Source organism: Anomalospiza imberbis, chromosome 18 (genome assembly GCF_031753505.1).
Source record: "Anomalospiza imberbis isolate Cuckoo-Finch-1a 21T00152 chromosome 18, ASM3175350v1, whole genome shotgun sequence".
NCBI classification, from domain to species: domain Eukaryota; kingdom Metazoa; phylum Chordata; class Aves; order Passeriformes; family Viduidae; genus Anomalospiza; species Anomalospiza imberbis.
The window spans coordinates 3,276,353-3,297,354 of record NC_089698.1 but is presented as its reverse complement, the minus strand read 5'-3'; the positions used below and the strand labels follow the sequence as shown (position 1 = coordinate 3,297,354).

At 44.2% G+C, this 21,002-nt stretch overlaps 1 protein-coding gene across 2 annotated transcripts in view; it reads right to left on the bottom strand.

The window, feature by feature from the left end:
- The window catches only part of MLXIP (MLX interacting protein), a 44,022-nt gene extending 23,370 nt beyond the window's left edge, over positions 1-20,652 (bottom strand). The window contains exon 1 of one of the 2 annotated variants that reach the window (XM_068208486.1): positions 20,239-20,652. In XM_068208486.1, coding sequence (XP_068064587.1) covers positions 20,239-20,609 — 371 coding nt within the window. In that variant the 5' untranslated portion in view covers positions 20,610-20,652. The remainder of the gene's footprint in view (positions 1-20,238) is intronic. The other variant, XM_068208485.1, reaches the window with a different exon arrangement.
- Between the last annotated feature and the right edge of the window lie 350 nt (positions 20,653-21,002).

Sequence of the window (21,002 nt, the reverse complement as noted above, 5' to 3'; positions counted from 1 at the left end):
CTTGATTTAAAAAAAAGTGTACACAAAATAGAACATGAGCACCCCCAAGACAAGCAGACTTGCTGGAGCAAGCAACTTCACTGACTGGGAGTGAGAGCAAACCATGACAACTATTAGCAAGAAATAGAAAAATCATTGTTAATGTATTTTTGCTGTCACTGGGCTTTAAGACACTCGGCACCATCAGTATGATCACAGACATTTAGGAAATCCTTCTGGATTATTTCTTTTCAGTAATGCATCCATATGCCACTCTTTGAAATATATCTCCCAAGACTCCACTTCTAAATTTCAAGACTTTTACTTAATGGAAAGATCTCCAATTAGTTCATCTCACTGTTACTCAGCCCATGTGTCAAGGCAGAGAGTGGATCTCCACCCATTTAGTATTTCTCCCATCACTGCAAACTATCCCAACACCTTTGGTGCTCACTTCATAGCCAGCTCTGCCTCAGAACCACTGCACGCCTTATCTTGTCTTCCAAACCTAGACTAAAGCACATCTTTTCCTGTTTCTCATCTGTACATTAACAGTTTGGAGACAGCAGATTAATGTGCTGATGCATCACCAGCACTGACAAAGTGCCCACATGCCTTTGACTAAGAAATCTGTCAACTTAATGTTCATCTCTTCACAGCTCTTTGTGACTCGACAGTTTGCCAAAGCAACAAAACTCTAATAATCTGCACTCAGAATAACAAGAGCAAATGCTTTTCTATAAAAAGACTAAAAGGAACTGCAATCAAGTCTGGTACACTCCTTGCATCTTCAAAGAGCTAATTAAAACTGGAATTAAAACACAAATAGTTTAAAATATTTTCAATTACATTCTTAGAAAATGCTAAACAAGACTAGTACATCAAAAGAAGGAAGTGATTAAGAACCTATTCTTAAAATAATTATTATTTTTAGTTCCCATGGGAGCAAAACACAAGTCCATCTTGAGGTCATAAGTGAAACGACTTCAGCCTCAGTGGAGAAGGAATCAGCATGAAGCTGACAACAATATTTAGACACTACTCCAAATTCCAAAGTCAATGTAAAGTCAATTACTCTGAACAGCACTGTGACTGAGAGCAGCTGCCTAACTGAAAGCAGTCTTCAGATTTTAAAGCAGCAAAACAAGGAAAAAACCCAAACAACTGGAGAGACCATCTGGCTGTGGCTCCTGCCAGTTCCGTAAGATCACACCAAATCCTACAGCAAATGTGGAGCAACCTCCCAACAGGTGGATGCTCACCATGTACCTGCAGCACAACCCAAGAGCACCCCGTGGTCCTGGCCCCCTCTCCAACAGCTGCTGCAGCTCTGCAGGGATGCTGCTCCCAGCAAGGGGAGCAGGAGAACATCCCAAGGGAGAACTGGACCCAACAGTGCACAGTACCAGCCAGGACAGCTGCCCCTACAGCTTGTGGGAATGCTGGTGCTGCACAGAGGGTGCCCAAGCTGAGCAGCACAGGGAGCCAGGCTCCTGGGTGTATCCTGCAGGGGATGCTGCTGCCAGCAGCCCAGCTTATGTAAGCAATGCTGAAGAATAGGTGACTTTCATATTCTCCTCACTATCACACACAGATCAAATCAAAGCAGCTGAAAACCATCTGATGGGTGACTTGCAATGCATTCCAGCAGCTCAGCTCAGTCTCCCATGTAGAAATCTCCACCTCCTGAGTCCAAATGTCCTCATCAAGTGATTTGATCACAGCAAATCAGCCAAAAGAGCTTCAGCTCAACAGCCAACAGAGCTGGAAATCCCCTTGGACGTGGCCCCAACAGACTTTGGAGGAGCCATGCGGCTGTCACAGGAGAGGCTGCAGGCACCCGAGGCTGCCACTTCCATCTGGTGCCACTTTCACCAACGAGTCCTGGATACACCAAGAGAGGCTGCAGTCCATTCCCAAGGTTTTCTGTGTGCATTTTCCCAGCTCAGGAACTAACCTCAGGCAACCCAGATCCAAGCAGGCAGACAGATAACAGGGCACTGATCTCTCACAACTCTCCATTTCTAAAACTCCAGTGAAAGCAGCTGTGTTTTAGAACAATTACAAACCTTCAACATCACAAAATTTGCAGCAAAGTGCAAGAAACAGACATCCACTGTCAGAGTGTGACCTGATTCCCTTCAACACCTTTGATTTCTAAATTTTTCTTCAATCAACTGAAATGTAATTAGGGAGCAGGTTTGTATTCTAACAGTACCCTGACAGTATCCATTTACAAGCAAAGCAAAGTTCTGCCTCTGAGAATCTCATTGTTTTGTTCTAGGTTAATAACACTCAGTTAATGATCTCACAGGGTATTTTAGTGATGCTTTGGACTCGGTAGAGACAAGGCAAAGGTGTGACCCTCTTTCTTAACAGATACACGAGATGCCATTCACTGCTGCAAAATTTAAACCAGTAGCCCTCCCTAGCACTGAAACAACATTCAATTAATAAACTCAATGCAAAACTCCTTCCAACATCTGTAGAAGCAGGATCAAGCTCTGAGATGACTCACAACAGAAGAATCCCCTGTTCTCCTCCCTTAATCAGAGGATTTTAAGATGAACTTCAGTCAGCATAAAACTACATGACACAAGCACCCTCTGGATTTGGGCAGAAAGGGACATTTATCTGCGTGCAAACCCAGAAGAAATTTAGGTGTTTTTAATTACTTATTAGCACTAAGAAACGCCAGCGCTTTACAAAACTGGTTTCTACAAGAGCACTGAAGGGGCAGAGAAGCAGACTTTAAAATATTAACATAAATTCCACATATCCTCCACTTAACAGGTAGTTTAAATACATGGCAATTAAATGGAAACTATATGGTATAGCATGGTAGAGCTTATGGGGTTTACACAGCTCAAATGCTTTATTCAGCTGTTTCTGATTCAACTTGCAGTTCCCAATTTTTTATCTCCCTCAGAAATGCTCACAACAGTACCACAGCCTTATGCTTAAATCCTTTTCTAACAGAAGGCAATAGGGAAGACTTTGCTGTAAACATCAGCCTGAACAATCCCCTTTTCCTGTTCAGAAAAAATTAAGTTCATTCTCCACACCATGACATGTAAAAGTCACTGAGCAAGAACTGCAGCTGGGAAGCAATCTTGGGATTGTAGTGAACTAAATGCTGCATCAAGAAGTTTTTAAAATACCCTCTGAGGATGGAATGCAGGATCTTCTGCTTAAAAAAACGAAAGAGTGAATTACATGCCCGTGGCTACAAAAGTGTGTGAGTGACACAGCATAAGTAGGGCACAGATTTTTTTTAATGTACTACTGTGCTTTGCACATAAACTCCTCATTTCCACCCTTTTATCTTTCACTTTTTTGATATGCAGGGACAAGGAAAATCTCTGGCTACACTTGGCTCCCTAGCTCAGAAGGTGTTATTTTTTTCTCTTCTCCTCAGAGAGCACCTGGCCAAGATCTATGGTACATGGAATTTAAACACAAACCTCCAAGCACTGTGGTTTAGATTCCACAGGTCTGTCCTGCTGCCCAAATATGTATTCCCAGCAAGCCCAGCAGATAGGCTGGAAAGCAGCTACCGCATGTCTGCAGGAATCACTTCTACAGATCACTGGACTCTAATGTGCTACGGTCGTAAACAAATTATTTTGTTTTCAAAATTGAATTTTATCAATTCAGTTTATGGGAACAAGCTACAGAAATGCCCTGTGTTTTCCTGTTTAGGTAATGGATTCCCCCTGCCCTTGTGCTAAAACAATTCTTTTCTGCCTTATTAGCTCCAGCCTCAAAACCCACTTCCTCTGTGCCTCCCCTCAGTTCCTTCCTGTACACGATCATGCAATTTTTTGAGGCAGGTAAGAATTTTATTTTATTACAGGTAATGGCAATGAGGCTCTTAATTTAAGTAGAGGACAAAATTCAGACGTGATACTACAGTAGCTAAATAGATTAGCTTTTTCAGCAACACAGAAAAGGAACTTTCTGGCTTCTCCCCAGCATTTTTTTCCAAAGGCGTGGTTTTCGTTTGTTTTGTCATCTCCAATCTGTTTTGTTGGGGAGTTGGGCCTGTCAGCTCAGCTCTCCAAGAGCCAAAACTAACAGTATTTCCCCAAACAAAGGTTCATTCAGAGAATCAGATTATATGCATTGTGTGGTGGAGCAAAGGGGCAGGCAAGAGAAACCAAAACATTTCTACACAGTGTGAACGCGTGTAGGACTGGCGAGGAGACCACATTTTAGCATCTCACAATTCCTACCTTCCAAAGTTAATCCCAGCAGCAGCCTGAGGATACTAGACCCAGACAGAGCTCATTTTAAAAGCCAGATTTAGGGCAGGTCATTTTCTTTGTTACCAGGTTCATCTTCCTTCCCTGAAATCCTCCTGCAGCAGCAGGCTCAGGGTTGTGGAGGGATGTTCTATTGCCCACAGACCACAAAGGACAGCAGGGAGCTTCGTGCTGGAGTTAAATCAAACACTTTAAAACAACCTAAATGTCCCCTCGCTGTTTGATTCATCACCTTTTAAAAATAATACTTCCATCCTGAAGACAGATACTGGACCAGACAAATATTTTTCCTCTGTCATGAGCATTATCTATTAAGAACTGTTAGAAAAATAAAAATAAAGAACAAATTTAGCCACTGGCAAACTGGAATTGCAACACCAGCCAAGAAACACGTTATCTCGACTGGTTTCAGGCAGGCAGGCTCAGGTATGCACCTCCTGAAATGGAACAGGAAAGTGAAAGGTCAGCTGTACGCCTGAAGCAAATACTCCTGCCCCAACAAATCTACAAGAAACGTTGATTTATTTATATTATAAATTCAATGCTATTTTAAGCTTGGAAGTTTAATGTAATTTGCATAAATGAAAGTTTGCAGTGCCTGGGCTCTTGTTCTGACAACCTGGTCTATGCTGGACTCAGGAGTGACCAGGCAGGTGTTGTGTCAAGGCAGCCTCCTCAGGGACAGATGAAAAACTCACATTTTGGGAGCATTATCACACCTACCCTGACAGTTTTTCATAGCACCACCACTGTGTAAACTAGGGGAAGGAGTCACTTGCTGCAGTTTTAGTCCAACACAGCATGGCCAGTGTGCAGGGGGAGGCTGCAGGCAGCTGGGAAGGACCACTGAGAAATGCCTTCACCAGATGCAGGTTTCATGCAGGTTATGAAAGGGTGAAAAGAGCACTGGGCAAATATTACAAAACAGTACAAATATCTAGGAGACTTGAAGGCTATGGTGTCCTTCAGACAGTGGCTATTTAAAGACTCAGAATATTTAGACAGTTTCTCATTTCTAGTCAGAAAACAAAGGATATTTCTAGAAATGTTCCCGCTTTTCAGACAGTTGTCCGACAGTGGTTCACTTTTATACAGAACTGGAATAGCAAGAAAAGAAAAAAAGGTTCTTAAGTACTGTCACTAATATGTCAGGCAAAAGGCTGAGAAAATAGGCCTTACCATCACATCTGTCACTGCTGACCCTCCCCAAACCTCTCCATGACCAGTGCTGTCTTTAACTTTGTAACTTTATAAATATTAACATTTTTCAAAAGGCCACACACTTCCACTGTCAAAAATCAGGACCTTCTTAAAGAACTACCAGAAACCTCATGATGGAAAAAGAAGCTGACACAGTGCTCTGAGTACCAGGCTCAGAGGCAAATCCCACCCCTTTCACTGCCCAACTCTGAAATGCCAGGATGGAGAGCAGCTGCCCATGGGCACAAAGTGTGTCAGTGGCAAAGCAAGGACAGAACGCCAGCCAAGCATACCCCAGCCACACCCCCCACACTAGAAATGCTACGAGCAAGGGTAAGCTTTAACAAGGATTAGATTTACATTTTTCACATCAGATCAGTATATTTCATTTTCTTTTTTTTTTCCCAATACATTTTGTTTTCCTTCTTTTTGAAGTGTTCCCTATGCTGTCATGCATAGTGGAAATAAGTGTAATTTTTAGAGCTGCTTCAATATAAAGGGAAGTGATCCTACTTACTTCAGTGTCTTGAAATTTTCGCTTCTTCCTAAGACTTGATTTCTGCCACTGGCTTTTCACCAACCTTCTCAAAATCACAATATTCACTACAAAGAGCTGTTTCCCAATACAGATGATCAGGAACTGATAGGGTTTTGCAATACAACTCAATTTTCATTTAAAAGTATAGTTGCTGGTGAGGGACCCTCTTGTATGGAGAGCTATAAATGTGTCAGAATCTTTTTGAACATTAAGGTCCCAGCCTAGATTAATGAACTGATCAAGATGTGATAATCTGGGACTTAAAAGATTTTTCACACACGGAGCTTCTGAAAAACCCAAACAAACCCTATCAGCATAGCAGATCAGCCCAGCTCTCTGAGCAGCACACATACCACTGGAGCCCAGAGCTGTTTACCAGGGCTCAGGAAACCCGAAACCAGCACTTCTGCTGCAGAGGATACTGTAACATTCTCTGAACAACATTACATCCTATAAATATACTGCAAGACTTCAGGGATCTTATTCTGAAAGAGCCTTACAGGTTTCCAGAAGCAGAGATGCTCTCCCAGCTCTCCCCTAGTGACACAAAGCTTTCATCCCAGCTGTCTGCAGCCAGCTCCCTGCAGCTTGAAAAACACCAGGCTGATTCCCAAATTCAGTTATTACAGACTCAAGACTGCAACAGCACACACAGCTTATTCAAAGTTTACATAAAAGCTGAAAGAGAAACTATACAAGAGACAGAAGCAGAGTAAAGGCACTATTGTGTTATTACTGAAACTACTCAAGGATCAACCAAAATCCCATAGAAAGATGATGAAGGGAGGAAACTCCTTCCAGAACTCACACAGAACAGCCTGGAATGTGGAAAAAAAATTAAGTCTCTAAAAGGTCATGCACAACTCACAGGAAAGTCTCCACTTAGACCTTTCTTGGATCTGTGTGCAAACAAGTGCTCTGGCAATGCTTCACCAAAACCATCTCTTCAATTCATGGTGAACACCCGATTGCCCTGCGCATGGTCATGCCATGGGGGCAGCCACATCTCAAACACCACAGTAAAACTCCCCAGGATCCACCCACCCAAGACCACAGTCCCAGGAAGGTTGAACATTTAGAGAACACAGAGAGAAAACAAACTTCCACCTGTAGGTCAGGAGTCAAACTAGAGCTGTGAAGATCTGTCTGCTGCAATGCAGGGAAGGCTGTGAATTAACTCCTTAATTAATTGGGACACGGGGCTGGCAGGAAAGCAGCTAATAATGCTCATGCCACATAATCCTCACCACACTTTTGCCAGATGGCTCCCATTGCCTGTCTAGGATTGGACAAGACAAGGGCAATGCCAGGTTTGGACACACAGATGGAGAGATCAACCCTGTCCTTGGTGACTCCGATCCTGCTGAACTGTTGGATCTGTTACTTTATAATGACGGTGCTTATGGTAACTATGCACAGCACAGGACACTGATGAATGTTTCATAGCAGTTAACCTCAAAAAGCAATATTTAACCTCACTATATGCGGTGAGTTCAGAGGAAGACTTTGTTTTATTGCATGATACCCTTATAAAGTGATTCCTTTGCTCCCAGTTACCACCATGATTAAATATCAAGCAGCAACATGGTTCAGAAATTCTCGCGCCATTCACCTGTGCACCAGTTAAAAGACATGTCTAGACTGACTTTCAAATGGACTGAGATGGTTTATGTCCCAAAGCAAGTGGTGACTTGACCAGTAAAACATGTGACAGCATCAGCACTTTCACAAATCTTACTGCGAGCAAAATAACAATCAAGTCACTAAATGACCCTCACTCAAGTCTTCTTTGAACCACGTTTTCCTACATGCCAAAATCACAAAAAAACAGTCCCAACCTTCATTCTGTAGAGTCCTGCCCTGGGGACGGGACAGTCCATTGGGAAAGCTCATGTGAAAGGTAAATAACACTTTTTATGTGTTTATTGTTATATTTTGAGAAGCAATCTCTCAAAATTTCCTAGGAACTGTCTCCCATTTCCAAAAGCCTGCTACATGCACCCAGCCTATAATCACCACATGCCAAGCTTAGACACCAAGCCTACTAATGTGCTAATAAAAACTGCTAATAAAAGTTTTAGTCTCCTTAAGCTCTGCTAAGATTTTTACTGGAGATTTGAGGGTTCTACTTGTATAACTGGATACTAAAAACAGATGGGATCCACGCTGAGTTCCTAAACAACAGCCTTCACAGACCAAAATTTTATTAGAAACAGTAATGAATTGGCTTTTATTGCAGAATTCTATGCATCTATTTGCAGAGCTATGCTCTGCTCTTCAGTAACATTTGCTGATTTGATAAAGTAAGTGCAATCTTATCCCATGGCTTCCATTAAGGGTTAACAATTTCACACAGCGGGATAGACAGACCAGGATTTAGGAATGCCTCTGGGTCCCAAGCAGTCTGGCTGCAGATTACCCTTCCTCACCGAAGAATTACTCAGATCACAGTGTCATTCCAGTCACAAACATACTGGCTCTGTGCTTTCACAAGATCATGGAATCCCCAGCACCTCCAGGCAGCAGCACAGAGCAGGGCTGCGGCCACAGAGAGCAGCCACAGCCACACACTCTGGCCTTATCTGCAGCTTCCAGAGACCAAATGCTGCCTGGAATTTTTTCCCAGCTGATACTAAAATACTGTGTAGCTCACTCCAGCACTCGGCACCTGCTTTGCCAAGGGCTGTAAGAACAGCCACCCAGAGTGCCACAGGTCCAGCCTTCCCCATGCTCAGTCCCAGCAGTGGGTGAGCAGGTGCTTGGGGAAGGGTCACAACAGGATGAGCTTGTCCCTCTGGTGTTCCTGCCAGCTCCCAACAACCAGCCCCTCCCAGATGGAAAGGAAAATGATATTAGCAAGTATATTAACTCACTCCCTAAAAGTGAACTGAAGAACTACACTATTTTTTTTTTTTTTTGCTGTTTATCCTCCCCAGCTGAGTATGTATATTGATTTGGCAGGACTCTGCTTTGGAAAAGGAGGGATAATGGCATTTTTAGTAGAGAACACCCACCATGGTGACTACTCAACAGCTTGGATGCCCCAGGTTTTGGACAGATTGTTTTTGTTTCCCAAAGCAATTATTTCACAATCTCTGTTTTAGGTGTCAAACATGGTTGCTTACAATTACCTGAAGAGAGTGCAGTTTCCTCCTTGAGGATATTTGTATTCCTGATAAGTCAGCTCTCTCATCCCAACACTAGGTTCATTTGAAATAAACTGACAACATTCAAAGAGCTTTTCTGGCTCTGTAACAGATCTAAATATTTCACAGCTGTATCCAAATCCCTTGACTTAGTCCATCCTTTCTAAAAGTTTTATATCCTCTAATTCAGAAAAGTAATTTTTGTATGTTTCCAGGTGGCAAACCTCCTCTACAACCCCTGCACTCAATTTTCTTTCTCAAAAGCTGTGTTTTAAAGAGCAAAAGCAAGCAGTTGATTCCCTTTCACTGCTTCATGCTTTCCCACATCTGGCACACCACCAGCACATTTTCTATCCAAGTTCCCTCAGCCTCCATCCTGTCAGGGACAGATGTTTACCAAGCAAACAGAAATTTGGACTAAGCTGTGCAGAGAGCAATATGCAGGAACTTATACAGGGAAACAGTGATACGTTCTTTGGACACTGTACAGGACAAGCTAACACGAGAAGCATGGTATGCAACATCCAGACCTTTGTGTGCTGCTTACAGGAGAGCACATTTCAGAGCCATTCCTGAATCCACTACACAGCTTAGCAGGACCAGGACTCCGCTATGTTGCCTCTCACTCAAATACTGGGAGTTCTCCTGATGCAGTTGTCGCTGTAAATATTTTTAACAGAGCTTGACTAGCCATGGCTTAGCTTACTCAGACTACAACTTCTATGTAAACATACAGAAATTCATCAGGATGAGCAGAGAGTGACCATCCAAGAACAAAACAAATGATAGCATTCTTTGCTCTGGGAAACGTGGCAGTAGATAATACCCATAGCCAATGACTGGCAGATCAGAAATGCAACAAGATCTTCCACTGCCCTCTTCCAGTTTGGTAGTAACACTTCTTCTCTAACAGCTGCCAGACCCACAAGCCTTTTACCTTGATCACTTCTGCCTCCAAAGTAAGGGCTTTTAACAACTAACACAGATTAAATCAAGTGTCATACCACAGCAACAAAAGCAAAAGTCTGCATGACTAAAAGATAATCAAGAGCAGTCATGGACTCCAGAAGAATTACAAAGGCATGAGAAGCTCTTCCACAATTCTTTCTCCATTTGGTCTCTGTCTCTTTGTGAATGGTGTGTGTGGACAGTGAGAACAAACTAGATTTAAAAGCAGCCTAAAATCCGGATGTATGATGCAGCATGAAGAATTGAGCAGAAGAGCCTGTGATGGCTCACATTCACATCAACATACAGCAACTAAATGCTGTGGGCCTGAGTTATTTTTAGGTCTATTGTGAAACCCCACATTCCAGCTGCTCCAAAGATACAGCAGCACTACCACAGAGGCCTGGGCTCTGTATCATCTCCCTGGCAGGCTGGAGTGAGCCTAACCCTTGCCCTACATTAGATTTTTGGTGCCAAGGCAACCAAGTCCCTGGCACAGATGGGGCAATGTGGACAATAAGTGTTTTGGACAACAAGCTCACATGGGCTGGGGAAGGGTTTGGCTGCTGGATACAGAAGTCACTGAGTTGCTGCAGCCTGGCCAGAGCTCTCCCAGCCGTGCTGGCCAAGGTCACTTCAGCTGTCGTGTCCTTGAACTGCTGCACCCGTTACTATGGGACCTTGAGGGAAGGGAGAGTAAACAAAGCAGCAGAGGGAAAGGAGGCCAGGATTTCGAGTAAAACACCCCACGCTACAGAATTCTGAAAACAATGAACTTGACAGATTCCAGAAGCAAACCTGTTTTGTGCCTCTGCAATGTTTGCTTGAATCTTGTTATGCAGACATGTCTGTCATAAAGAACAACCCTGCTGATCTCTGAGGACTAACAGTCTCCAGTGGAAGGATCAGTGAAAAGGAAAGGCCCCATCCTGCTTACTTGTGCTTCTGCTGATCTGTTCTAGGCAGCAGCACAAGATACAACACAAACTCCTCAGAACAAAACACTTGCACACCTTTGTTCCGTCGCTCTCTCTGCCTGGCAGGACACAGGACCAAGGTCCTGCACTCACCACAGGGATCCTAATGGCACTGAAAGCTCTGGTGTTCACACAAGCTCTCAACACAGACACCTCTGAGGACCCACATCTGCAGGACTCGCTCAATACCAGGGCAGATGCAGTGCAGGACAAAGCCAGGAGGAACAAACACCCCACAAAGAAGGTTCAGGCCAGGTTACACTTGCCAACTGCCACCTTCCCCCCAGATTTGCAAAACCCAAGTACAAACAATGCAGCTCCTATCTCACTTCCAAAACAAGTACCAACAATCCTTTCTCAAGAAGGGCAAACCTATTTCACAAGAGCACGGTTATCTGGATCTTCTCCTTACCCCCTCAGTCACCCTTAAGGCTCCACTCTTCAATTCTTGTTCTTAATTCACAAGCCAGCCCTAAGACAAGCAAGGCCCACCCAAAACCAGCAAAGACAAGACCACCCTTGATCTCCTGAGATGGAAGAAGCCCTTTCAAGCTCAGACAGGAACAAAACCGTAAGAAGCATTAGACTCCTTAGCTTGAGTAAGGACAACTTTTCAAGAACTAAAGGTCATCTCTCAACTATTCTTCATTGTTCCTTCAGCTGAAAGCAGCCTCAGCTCTTATTTCTGCTCTGAACCGTCGCCCCAAAATTCTGCTCTTTGTTCCCTGAGTCACTGGGAGAATGCATAGGGAAATATTGTTAATCTGCAATGAAACAGAAGCACAAACACTACGTACACACTCTACCCATAAAGATATTCTCTGCTTGCTCTGGTGTGGTATAAATGAGCAATAAAGATATCCCCAGAAATCCAGAAATCTCCTACTATAATTAAAAACAAAGCATTTATCTCTATATGTAGGAAGACATTACCACACATGAAAAATACAGTAAGAAAAGTCATTAAATACAGCAAAAAGGGTTGTATCCATTGCTTCCTCGCACTACACCATCAGATAAACTAGAAGAAGAGAGACTAAAAGGTCTCCAATTGTGCATTACCGTTGTAGATAATGTGCTGCAAACACAAAACCAAGGCTAAAAAGCTCTCTAACAAGTCATTAAAATTCAACAACTCATTAAAATTTTTCTTTGCTTTTCAGGAAAAACGATCAATTCATTAAGTAGCAACGCTTAGCTACTTAAACAGCTGAACCCTTTCCTCACACCACGGTACATCACCAACCGTGTCATGGCAAAGGGTTATCTGTAGGTCAGGAGTATTCCGGCCAAAACACACTGACATATCACTAATTGAAGTGAATCAGATTCTTTCACTAATACCCTGCTACAGGATAATCCAAGCAGTGCCCTGCAAGCCCTTTCCATCTGGCATGTCACCTTTTCTCTTACAGTCCCAAAGGTGACAAAGCAGCCCTGAGAACCACTCCTAACACTGCGGGCTTTGTACCTTCATATACCTTGGAAGTGGCCATGGTCTGGATAGCCACCCAGGGGAAGGAATCTTTTCCCTGGGCCTAGATGGCTTCCTATGGTCCCTTCCAATCCCATTTTCTATTATCCACTGATATCACAGCTGGACAGCCAACTAAAAACACTAATCTTTCACAAAGGTAACTTCTGCTGAGCTTCCTCTTAAGCAGCACTCAAGAGTTTCCATACCTTAAGGCACAAAGTGAAATCTGCTCAACAGAGAGGGAACAGGCATTTCCCCTGCAGCCATTCACACTACACAGAACGGCCAAGGTGTCACCCAGGCTCTCCTCACCACTTGCTCCTCAGAGGCATTAAGCCTGGAGGAGACTGATAAGAGATTGTCACATGCATGGGAATAGCAGGAAGATAAAACACCATTCCCACCGAGTTCAAGCAAACTTCTGCTCAATCCAACAGCAGATTTAACACAGGGAGGCAGAGTCCAGCAACTGCAGTGCATGGAACCAAGGCAGGCAAACAGAAAAGGAGCTCCCCATTTCTGCTTGCAGAGTAAAGAGTTCCCAAACAGACAGAGTCCTCCTGCTGCCTGGAGTGGCACATTCATCTCCTGAAGAAATCTCTCTAAGAGGAAAGGGGTCGTGCCTCCCAAAGGCATTTAACAGCTCAGACGAGCTCACACCATTTAGACTTCCAAGCCCAACAGAACCCTGTCAGCAGCACACTCAGGAATCCAGAGTGATGCTCCAGATATTAAAGGTTTTTTGGGGACTGCACGATGACAGCAGCAATGCCTCTCAGAAGCACAGTCAGGGCAGGGAGCAGGTGCTTCTCAGGCAGTTCAGTGAAGACACTTAGCAGAGCACTGCCTTCCAGAAGCATCAGGATTGCCCTTCAAATATCAGCCTGGTTTTATTACCCTGTAATTTGTATCTGTAAGGTTCCTCATCAGTTCAGTAGCTTTGCTAAGGCACATGCCAGTAAGCTGCACATCCTCTGCATCATCTCCTCCCAAATCTTTCTTCCATTTGTCCTCTTTCCTTTATTAAGTTTGTAACTGAGGTGTGATCTTGTCAGCTATGTCAGCTCACTTCTAAACTTTATGCCTTTGTTTCCCTCTTTCTAAAAGGCCAGTACACACATCTGGGGCCCTAAAGTGCTGAGACTGTTTTGGTCATTTCAGAATGGAGAAAGGGAGGAAAAAGCAGTAACTGATTTATTTAAGATCAACAGCCAAGAAACCAAGGGTTAGTGAAGAGCTTTGTGCTTGTGTGTCACAACATAAATAAGCTAGGGCAAATGCACACTGGAATATTTCCAATGGCAATGGCTGCTTTACTTACCAAGGGTTGGCTACATTAATTATATCAGGAGTGACACCAAGTCAGCGTGTTTTTTGTTCAAAAACAACCAAAAATGACCTTCCAACTCCCATCTGAGCAAACAAACAAATTATTTGAAAAGACCACGTTCAGAACTTTTGTTCTGGTACTAAAACTATTAGAAGCAATTTTGGAATAACCTTGCTTTTCCTAACCCTATTTTTCAAGCCCTCCTACTTCAGAAACAGTGACAATAATGTAACTCCAGCTTGCACTAAAAACAATCAGATTCAGCTTTTTCCATCACTGTCTGAAACACAAAGAACCAACTCTATTTTCTTTGGAGGCAACTGAAACAAGTACTTTTCCTAATCATCTTCATAATTGTTTCATGGACATGTTAAAGGTTTCCTTTCCAGAGCGAAAGGAAAATTGTATGAAAGCTGTAAAATATTTCTATAGTCATCAAAGAGTTTACAAAGCTTGTCTTTTTCCTCAGAAGTAGCTTAGAAGTTTTGTCTTTAAAGAACTGTTTGTGCCAATGATATTAAGATATCAAAGGACAGATGAAGGAAACTGTAAATGCAATTAATTTCTGCATACAAAGAAAGGAAGTTGCAAGCATATAGCCTGTAGTCTGTAGTTAATTAAAAATAAAATCCCAGATTAAACCCAAACTGTTCCAGGTTTCTCAGCTGATAAGGTTTTTTGTTGTTGTTGTTCTGTTTTTAAAGAGAGAACCCTTTCTCTCCAACAGCAAAAGGCAGAAGGGCAGCATGAGAAGAGCCAAACCAGGAAATTCCAGACCTCCTGCCCCACCTCACTGCTCCATCATCCATGACTTCTGTATCTGGGTCCATCCAGCTAATTCTCTCCTTCATCAGGTACACCTTCATCAAGTGCATCCTATCTAACTCTCCTATCACAGATCATGGGGAATAAACACTGGACTTTTCCAACTCCAGCCACACCTCCCATCATCTACCCTTACTTTCCATATATTGTCCACTCTCATTCCTATTTCTCCTGCCCTGAACTGCATTACACCAACATCCTCCTTTCTCCACAACCCATCGTGTTCATTTACCTCTGTCCTTTTATTCAAATCTCATCTAAATACAACTCCAACCTCTTTTCTTCCCCGCAGCCCCCACCACGATTAGAGACTTCCCTTTCCTTGCTGTCATTCCATCCACCCCGGCTGCTGGGTGTTTCCTCACTCACACGGGTTCAGTGAGTTTGTAACCCGGGCTCAAACCCACCCAGTCAGCTGAGGCATCCTTTGTATGACTTGAACTTCGCAGTATCTCATTTTTTCTTTCCTGTTCCCATCCCTGTGGCCTCTGCCAACATCACCCAGCACTTTGTGTGGCTTTATCTTGGCCCTTCTAATTCACTCAACGCATTCCTTAAAGATCCTCTTAATTTCACTCACATCTCCGTGAGTTTCCAGCCTCATTCCTTGCCATTTCATCTCTTCCTGCTTTACAGCAGATCTCTGAGTGCTGTTATTAGGGGAAAAATTCCACCCACCCATTACAACTTAAAGAGTTCACTCTCTCCTTCAAGCCTGTCAAAATGCCTCTGACATCCCAGAAATGCCCAGCCTTCAGCTCGAAATGGCTACAAAGCTCCCTTTATTCCTCCCCACCCCTTCCCAGCTTGCAGCATCACTAGATACCCTTTTGTTTGATTAAGACTAATCATAGCTTAAGGACACACAGTCAGATAAGCAGCTGCTCAAGTGACTGAATATCAACTCCACTTTCCAAAAGAATGGAAATTTTTTTTTCCCCCACATGGGAAAGTAACAAACAAGAATGGTTCAGTGACCTACTAAAGGGGTGTGTGGAAAAACATGAGTAAACCAAGACCTGAATTTTGGGTCTCTTGGCTTTAATTCCTCTTGCCACTCGGGAGAAAGAAATAAAAATGGGTAAGGGGGGGAGAATTGGAAATCAACATATTAATTTCTGTTGCCATTCAAAGCACACCATAATCATGCAGCACAAAATCTTCACTAAACATAATGACAAATCTCAAAGTTCAGCCAATTTTTTTCAGATCATGCAAAAGTTCTTGAGAACTGGCAGGCTGAGGACAAACTAGCTCCCTCTTCCCTATTTCAGCAATCCATCAAAAACGATGATTACAAAATCTATTTTGTATTTAAGCCAGAAAAGAACATCTGTTTACTGAGTAAAAACACAAGATGAAAACCAACAACAAAACACGTAGAATAAATGGTAGATCAAAAGATGATAACGATGTGCTTTTTTAATGAAAAAGGTGAGTACTGTGCCCCACACCTCTATAGTAATACCCTGCCCAACCAGGTCCATAAAAATAGTCAGCAGAGACACCAAAATAACCAGAAGCAAAACAAACAAAATTGTCCCTGTATCTAAACCTCTGCCCACAGGACTTGTCTGTTCTTCCTGCAGTCATTTGTAGCCCTGAAGACACCAAAACTTTAATCTGAACCAAGGCCTTCTCACACTACCACTACTAAATGTTTACTTTGGCAAAGAAATGCGCCTCTGAGACAAGAACAGCTCAGCACTCTTTCTGCAAACCCTCCTGAGGTTCAAGGTTGTCAAGGTGGAATTTCAAAGGGCATCTTACACAGAGCTTAAAAGCTTGTGACTATATGAAACATTTGACATAAGCAGGGTAAGAGGCTCAGTACCGATGTCCTGATTCATACTGCACCCTGAACACAGCATCCTTGCTTTGAAGGGACCCTTACTATGGTTAAAAAAATACTTGTAACAGCAACTCTGCTCAAGTTTGGCTAAATTCAGAGGTGAGTAGAGGTGTTTTTATCAGAGCAGCTTCTACAAGCAGCATGTGAAATATGTAAGCGAATTCTGGAGGTTTTTAATCTCCAAGTGCTATCAGCAGTGCTGAGAACTTCCCCAAACACTGCACTAACAAAGAATGTGTGGCAAAGGTGCTCTGGAAACAAGCTGACCCCTAATGTCAGTCCACTGGGGAAGGGAATATTTTTGGCTTCCATCTACATGAAGTGAAGGAGTCATATTGCTAAAGAGGAGAGATGAAATCTAGAAATGACCTGGCAAGCTGTTCACAAGGCAGCTTTTGTCCCAGTTCCCAGACCCTATCCTCCTGCTCTGTGCAGCTTTAGCAAGCAGGATCCAGAGGGTTTTGGACAAGGATCTCATGCCAACATTAACACTCTTACCTCAAGTACAACACCTGGCATGCTCCTTAAGCTCTTAATAAGAGGTGAGAGAACTCTGAGGCTACTTAAGAATAAATGAGCCCACAAAGTCATCTTCATCTACCCCACCATGGCCTATACTAAGATAAGCAATGACTAACATAAAAATATATAATAGTTTAAAAAGAACATCACCCAGTGTGAATATTATCATTAATCCTAACAAAGAGAAAAAAATCCTTCTGTCCCAATCTCTGGGAAAAAAGCCTTCATGATAGGCTGTTGCTGAAACATTTCTGAATACAGTTCAACTTTGGGAAGTTATTTCTGGGCAATGTAATTATTTGGATAATGGTAAAGTTATTAGAGGGCTTTACTAAATTAAATATCAAGATGACATAACATTTTACTTAATTCTGTGTATTGTAGGTCATGTACCCAGGAGCACAGTTTCTCATTAGAATGAGCAGTGTCAAAGGTCTTTCTCATTTTGAGAAGAACATTTTTTAAGATCTTTTTGCCTGCCTGCAACAAGTCAATTATAGCTACCTACACATCCAGGTCTGCAAGGTCACACTGGTTTAAAGAGCTAAGATGAAGGGGCTAAAAGGGGAAAACCAGTGTTCTTTTACTTTTGTCAGTGTGGTACAGTTCCCATAATCAATCTCATCAGAAAAACAGGTTATATTTAGATAAAGTACAGCCCGCGTGACACCTGTTGTAAACCCCAGTGTTTATAAGTTACTTATTAATTTAAAAAATTGTTTTCATCTGCTCACTGTACAGAGGAGTATGCTATAGGCATATTTTCCCCTCTGGAATGGCTTATCTGAAATGAGACTTCTCAAGCTGTGCAACTGGATATGTGACTGAAACAGCTGTCATGAAAGTAAGAATCACGTTGGATTGTACTGCTCAAAGCCATGAGGGAATTGCTTCCCTGGTGTTCAGAAATACCTTTTTTTTATCATAGGAAGTTTGACCATTAACAGCACAAAGCCAAACTCAAAAAAATTTACAGCACAACTAAAAGAGCCCAGGTTACACCACGAATCCATGATCCAGCATAAATTTGGTCGCTTCCAAACAAACCACCCGAGGTAATGACCCAGGTAATGACTGAGGTAATCTAGAAAAGCTTTGCTTTCTAGTCCATCCACAAAGCTAATGGGTGCCACACGTTTTACTGCTTCTCTTTAAAACTTCAAACACTGAAATACCAGCAATGAGTGTCATGTGTAAATAAATATTACACAGAGAGCTCAGTTACAGCAGCTTCCTTGGGTTTGTGCTTAACACGGCTGCATCCCCCAGCTCTGCAGGCAGCTCACGCCCCCACAAAGCAAAATCCACACATCTTCACCTTTCTGTGTTACAGTTTTTGCTCTGGGTTTCCACACCCCCATTTCTTTTCTAGAGTGAATTTCTAGCCAGCAAAGGCAGCACAGAAAACATTAACGTGGAATCTGTGTGTTTTGTCAGTGCTGGATCTGAGAGGCAATAAAGAGAAAGGTACAGCTGAGGCAACAGCCACAAAAACATCCCCATAAACCAACCAAGATCAAATCCAACCTGAGGACAGAGAGAACTACAACCTACAAGCCCAATCGTTTATTAAAAAAACATTTCCCATTTCACGGCCACGTTCAACACCTCAAATCAGATTTTCCAGAATTACTTCAGTCATTTTTTAGACTCAAGTTTACAATTGGTTTGTTTGGCAGATTTAAAAATTGTATCCCAAAGGTGCTGATGTTAAGCAGGCTGGATCTGGGCAGAATGCTTCAGGGCTGCAAATCAGCAAACCCTAAGGTACCCAAGGACAGAAGCATTAAGAATGTGCTTTTCTTTGGCAGCCTCTAAGAAGATATTTTCTGCACTTTGCCTCATGCTACCACCAGCAGGCAGGATAAAATTATTTCTTCTGAAATAAATTTGGTGCTCAATTTATTCACCTACATCAGAGCTCTGTACTGTCAGTCAATGTAACAGAATTATTCCTTTGCACCAGATGTGAGCCTCAGTTTCAAAACCCCAATGACATACTAGCGGAAGCACAAAATAAAACAAAGGTGATAGAGGCCGAGGAGCAGATGCACATGAGCAGTCCAGTTCTGTCCTTCACAACCCCTGCGGTTCCTTTGCAAGTTCCTCCCAGCTTGTACAATAAAAGGCTTACTTTTTTTTTTTAACTGCAAAGTACTTAGGTCCGCTGTTGCACACGTCTTATCTGGGGCTCAGTCTCTTGCCAATAACTAATAACGTTCTTGGCCAATATTATAAAAATTTTAATATTACTTACATTACATCTTCTAGCTACTGTACAGAACAGATAGTTCTATTGTTTCCTTGTCATTGAGTAATACTTAAATAGATGAATTTGGGGTGAGCAAAGTTAATTTTCTTTTAGCAAGCTAACGTGGTTCCTACGGATGAAAATAAATATTTCCGTTGATATGCCAAGAGGCATTTTCCATCAACCCTTTTAATCAACTTCCAAAATACGCTCAGCAGAGAACATCAGATTGGATCCGGTTTCTGCTATATCACACGTAACAAAAGACTGAGCAGACACACATCTTTCCAAAACCCTTCTACTCCACAGCTCTGCCTCCATTTTGGATGACAGACAAAGGGGATAAATGGGAATATAACGCCTTACTGAAGAGATGAAAAGCACAACTGAAGTCAGAGCAAAAGGTGCAGAAAAACCCAGGAAGTGCTGCTGCCAGCTACAGCCACCACAGGAACAAAGGAAACAGCGACAGAGCCCGCTTGCTTGACTTTGCTATAAAAATAAAATTTGGGGAGGGGAAAAAGGAAAACTGGCCAGGTTTCACATCGAGCGAGGCACTTTGCCCTTTAAGGGTTTCTGTTTAGCACTAGAGGCTTCCACTCGCTCCCAGCCTGGCCGCGGGATGCTGAGGGCTTCCAGCGGCACCAGCAGCCAGCGGGGCGAGCGGGACCCCAGCCCTCAGCCCTCACGGCGGGGGGCAGCGACACCCCCGGCTGGCCCCAACCACGGGCCCCGGGCCTGCGGGGAAGGGCCGGCCGGGAGCCCCAAGTTCGCTGAAAACAAAAGCGGCACCGAAACCCCGCGTATGGGCCGGGGGGTCCCCGCTCGGCTGCGACCCCAGCCCTCACACGGTCCCGGTCCCCGGCGCGGTCCCCCCGCCCAGCACGGCCGGGGCTCGCTGCCGGGGCCGCTCGGCCGCCGGCGGTACCTGTAGGCCAGGGACATGCACTCGAACAGCTTCGTGAGGGACGCGTCGATGCTGAGGCGGCCGCCGGCGCCGCCGCCGCCGCGGGCCGCCCCGAACTGGTAGGTCTGGCAGGTCTGCTCGTTGACCGTGTCGAAGTCGTAGCCCTTCTTGGGCGGGTGCTCGCTGTGCGGCGACGAGACCATGAAGTGCCCCGAGTGGATGATCTGCGGGCCCGGGGGCTGCCCCCGCCGCGGCCCGCACCGCCGCCCCCCGCCCGGCGACGTTCCGCCATCGTCCGTGTCCGACGAGTCCTCGTCGGGCTCCGTGCGGGGGGACAGCGGCCCCGCCGCCCCGAGCAGCCGCGCCGGCCGCATGAACACGTCGGCGGCCATGGCCCCGCTGCCGCCCCGGCCGAGCCCGCGCCCGCTCTGCGCCGCCACCGCCCCGCTCCGCCCCGCGCCGGCCCCCGCCGCGCTTAAAGGCGACGGAGCGGCCCCGCCGCCGCCCTGCCCCCGCCGGGAAACGGGGGAACGGGGACACCCCGAGGCTCCGCCAGCATCACTATTAAAAAAAAAAAAAAAAAAAAAATGGGAGAAGGCGCTGCTGCTGCTGCCCTGTGCCAGGAATGGGAACGTCCCTCATCCTCCTGAGGATGGCTGGTTTAAGTGATCCAGCCGGGACTTCCATCCAGCAGAGTTTTCTGGTTTTTTGTTTTGTTTTTTTTTTTTTTAACCAAACTAAACCACGAAATATTCCACCTCAACACGAGGAACAGCTGCTTCACG